This window comes from Benincasa hispida, chromosome 2 (genome assembly GCF_027475165.1).
Source record: "Benincasa hispida cultivar pf3 chromosome 2, pf3_genome.v1.1, whole genome shotgun sequence".
In the NCBI taxonomy this organism is placed as follows: Eukaryota; Viridiplantae; Streptophyta; class Magnoliopsida; order Cucurbitales; family Cucurbitaceae; genus Benincasa; species Benincasa hispida.
In genome coordinates, this window is record NC_143479.1 from 38,631,448 (window position 1) to 38,636,052 (window position 4,605).

Sequence of the window (4,605 nt, forward strand, 5' to 3'; positions counted from 1 at the left end):
TCGGACAGGCGCAAGGTTAAAGATTAACGCAATACATCCGTTACCACAAATGCATAATTGCAGAGGACGGGCAACAACGCATGCATTAGCGCAACACACCCCTCAACTCAGCGCATTTATGGAGGACGGATGCACGGTATTTCTACTGGCGTAACACTACCTCAACATAGTGCGTTTTTGCTAAGGACGGGCGCAGAATACATACGCGCGCAACACACCCCTCAACGCAATGCATTTGAGGAAGATGGATGCAAAGTGTATCTTTATCAGCGCAAGATGCACCCGTCATCGCAATGCATACCTGATGTTTAAAGTTTATTATTATTATTATTATTATTTTATCAACAACGCAAGTCGATAAGACTTTGCTATGTTCATTTTCTTTTAAGTCAATCATTCACCAAGAATTAAGAACAACGCAAACTATAGCAGAAAGGTAAGTAAATTGAACAAGGCATGGAATTAACTAACGTAAACAATAAATTTAACATAATTCTAAAGAAGTAAACTAATTTATGAAAGCAGTAAAGAAACCATTAAAGAAAGCGATAAATAAAGCAGTAAAGAAAGCGGTAATAAAGCGATAAAGATAGATGTAGTGATGCTGATGAAAGAGGTTCTTCAGAGTTACTGCAATAGCATCCCTGCAAGCGGTCAATCCTGCTTGCCTAAGTCAATGGTCTCCATGCGTCGTTCCACATTGCCCCCATAGTAGGGCTTAATTCTTTGACCATTGACTTTGAATGCGTTGTTTCCATCCTTAGTTGTTAGCTCCACTGCTCCATGGGGAAAGATAATCTTGATGTGGAATGGCCCAGACCAGAGGGACTTCAACTTTCCTGGAAACAACCGCAAACGTGCGTTCCTCGAAGAACGTCCTTTTGCTTATGCGGTCGTCATGCCACTTCTTGGTTCGCTCTTTATAGAGCTTGGCATTTTCGTAGGTATTCATTCGCCACTCGACCAGCTCATTCAACTGCAACTTTCGGACTTCCCCCGCGCTTGACAAATCATAATTCAGCTTTTTACTTGCCCACATTGCTTTGTGTTCCAACTCGAGAGGCAGATGACAAGCTTTTTCGAAGACCAGAGAATATGGGGACATGCCAATTGGAGTTTTGAACGCAGTTCTGTATGCCCATAATGCTTCGTCAAGCTTGGGTGACCATTCCTTCCTGAAGGTACTAAGTACCTTCTCCAAAATGGTCTTGATTTCTCTGTTAGAAATTTCTGCCTGCCCATTTGTTTGTGGGTGATATGCGGTTGCAACTCTATGGCTGACATTAAATTTGGTCAATAGGTTAGTGATGATGCGGTTGATGAAATGTGTGCCTTCATTGTTGATTAAGGCACAGGGCGTTCCATATCATGTGAAGATATCTTTCTTGAGAAATTTCGCCACCATGGCCGCATCGTTTTTAGCACATACGATGGCCTGAACCCACTTTGATACATAATCAACTTCAACCAGAATATATTGATGACTTCTGAATGCGAAAATGAGCCCATAAAGTCGATTCCTCATACATCAAATAATTCAATTTCTAAGATCGAAGTCAAAGGCATTTCATCCCTTCTGGACATGTTCCCTGTTCTCTGGCATTTGTCGCATTGCACAACATGGGCATGGGCATCCTTAAATAGTGTTGGCCAAAAATAGCCACTCTGTAGGACTTTTGCGGCGGTCCACTGCCCCCCAAAATGTCCTCCATAAGGGGACTCATGACAAAGTTCTAAAATGTGCTTAGTCTCATGCTCAGGAATGCATCGACGCAAAATATGATCAGGTCCGAGTCGATATAAGGAGACATCCCAGAAATAAAATTTGACTTCGTGTCTCAGCTTCTTCTTCTGCTGGTATGAGTAGTCTTCTGGTACTTGGCCACAAACTTTGAAGTTTACAATGTCTGCATTCCATGGAACATTAACGCATACAGACATAAGTTGCTCGTCAGGGAATCTTTCTTCAATTTCTTTCTCTTTCTTCTGAACCTCACAGTTTTCTAACCGTGATAAATGATCTGCGACTTGGTTCTCAGTGCCCTTCCGATCTTTAATCTCTAAGTCAAATTCTTGCAGGAGTAGTACGCACCTTATCAATCTTGGCTTTGCATCCTTCTTCGTCATGAGGTATTTGATCGTAGAATGATCAGTATACGCCACTACATTTGATCCAATCAAGTACTGTTGAAATTTCTCCAGCATAAACACCACTGCGAGCATTTCTTTCTCTGTGATTGTATAATTTTTCTGCGAATCATTCAACGTCTTGCTGGCATAATAGATAGGATGCAAAATCTTGTCTTTGCGCTGACTCAAGCGGTTGCATCCAATCCGACGCAACCAGAATAGGTGCGATGATGAGCACATTTTTCAGCGTGCGGAATGCTTCAGCGCATATGTCATTAAAATCATATTCGTGATCAATCTCGAGGAGCGCACTTCGGGGTCTTGCAATCTCAAAAAATTTGCGGATGAATCTTCGATAGAACCCCGCATGTCCCAGAAAACTCCTAAGTGTTTTCACATTGACTGGTGGTGGTAACTTGGATATTGCATCAATTTTCGCTTGATCAACTTCCAATCCTGCCTTTGATATCTTGTGACCTAGCACGATTCCTTCTTCAACCATGAAATGGCATTTCTCCCAGTTCAGAACCAGATTTGTTTCAACGCATCTCTTCAAGAATTTTTCCAGGTTTGATAAACAGGAGTCATAGGTGTTGCCAAAAAGTGAAAAGTCATCCATAAACACCTCAACTGACTCCTCCAAGAAATCCAAAAATATGGCCATCATACATCTTTGGAAGGTACCTAATGCATTACAGAGTCCAAATGGCATGCGACGAAATGCAAATGTGCCAAATGGGCACGTGAAAGTTGTTTTATCTTGATCTTCCGGCGCAATCGCCATTTGGTTATATCATGAATAGCCGTCAAGAAAGCAAAAGAATTCATTCCCCGCAAGTCGATCTAACATTTGATCAATAAACAGGAGTGGATCCTTCTTTGTGGCTAGATTTAACTTGCGGTAATCCATACATATTCTCCACCCTGTGGTTGTCCTTGTAGGAATTAACTCATTTTTGCTGTTGCTGACAACTGTCATACCCCCTTTCTTTGGAACGCATTACACTGGGCTTACCCAGATACTATCAAATATGAGGTAAATGACGCCTGCATCAAGCCACTTCACAATCTCTTTCTTTACAACCTCCCTCATGGCAGGATTCAAACGGCGCTGCCTCTCTATGGATCCTGTTTTTCCTTCTTCAAGACGAATCTTATGCATGCAATACGAGGGACTGATCCCTCGAATGTCTGCTAAGGTCCATCCCAAGGCTTTTGCATTGTTCTTAAGGATCTGAATAAGTGCTTCCTTCTTTTCTTTGCTCATTGAGGCAGAGATTATAACCGATAAAATGTTATTTCCTTCTAAATAAACGTATTTGAGGTGCACTAGTAATGCCTTCAACTCTAACATGGGTGGTTCTTCCAAAGATGGCTTAGTACGTTGCGTTGTTCATTCAGATAACTTGATTGTTTCAAAATCTGACTCAATTTGTATTGTGGCGCAATTTTCCTCCCACATTGTGCCAATCCCAAAGTCTTCTTCCTTCAATTCTTTTTTAGACTCGTGCCAATGTTCTTCCTGCAGCTCTCCAACATATTGACAGTTTTCCATATCACCTGGGTATTTCAATGCATTGAGAACGTTGAACTTGACTTGCTGATCGTCGACCCTTATGGTAAGTTCTCCTTTATGCACATCAATCAGCGCTCGTCCTGTTGCAAGAAACGGGCGACCCAAGATGATAGGCACCTCAATGTCAGCTTCATAATCCAATATAATAAAATCAGTAGGGAAGATGAATTTATCCACTTGCACAAGTACATCTTCTATTTTTCCCTCTGGATGCGTTATTGATCTATCGGCCAATTGCAACGTAACTGTGGTGGGTCTTGCGTTACCGATATTTAAATTTTTGAAGATTGACAAGGGCATCAGGTTTATATTTGCCCCCAAGTCACACAGCGCATTTCTGACTTCTTTTCCCCCTATTGAGCATGGCAATGTGAAACTCCCTGGATCTTTCATTTTAGTGGGGATATGGTTCTGAAAAAGCGCACTACACTCATATGTTAATGCGATCGTTTCATTCTCCTCGATCTTCCTCTTGTTGACAAGTATGTCCTTGAGGAATTTCACATAGCTCGGCATTTGTTCCAATGCTTCTACTAAGGGAATGTTGATATGTAATTGTCGGAGAACATCCAGGAACCTCTTGAATTGTTTGTTATCATCTTTCTTTTTCAGCCTAGACGAGAAAGGTGGAGGATCCCGTCGTACTTCCTGTTCAATTGGCTGTTCATTGAGGTCCTTTGCTTGCTGTGTTTTAGGAGCTGGAGGTTGTAGTGATTTTGATTCTGAGTCTTGCTAAGATTTATTCTTTGTAGAGGTATTTTCTTCTAAACTGGTAGTTCTATTGTTTGTCGTTGAGTGGTCATCATTGATGATTGAGTCATTGGCCTTTTCACTGAATCCAGTACTGGTGGCACAGGGACCGTCATCTTGCCACTTGTCAATGTCACTGCTTGACATTG

At 41.7% G+C, this 4,605-nt stretch overlaps 1 protein-coding gene and 1 pseudogene across 1 annotated transcript; both read right to left on the reverse strand.

Annotated features, from left to right (window-relative positions):
- Positions 1-654: 654 nt before the first annotated feature.
- Positions 655-2,370, reverse strand: LOC150037879 (uncharacterized; annotated as a pseudogene).
- A 1,153-nt stretch (positions 2,371-3,523) lies between these two features.
- Positions 3,524-4,288, reverse strand: LOC120072063 (uncharacterized). Its single transcript, XM_039024482.2, has one exon. It carries the CDS (start codon positions 4,220-4,222, stop codon positions 3,524-3,526), a length of 699 nt encoding a protein of 232 aa, XP_038880410.2. The 5' UTR covers positions 4,223-4,288.
- Between the last annotated feature and the right edge of the window lie 317 nt (positions 4,289-4,605).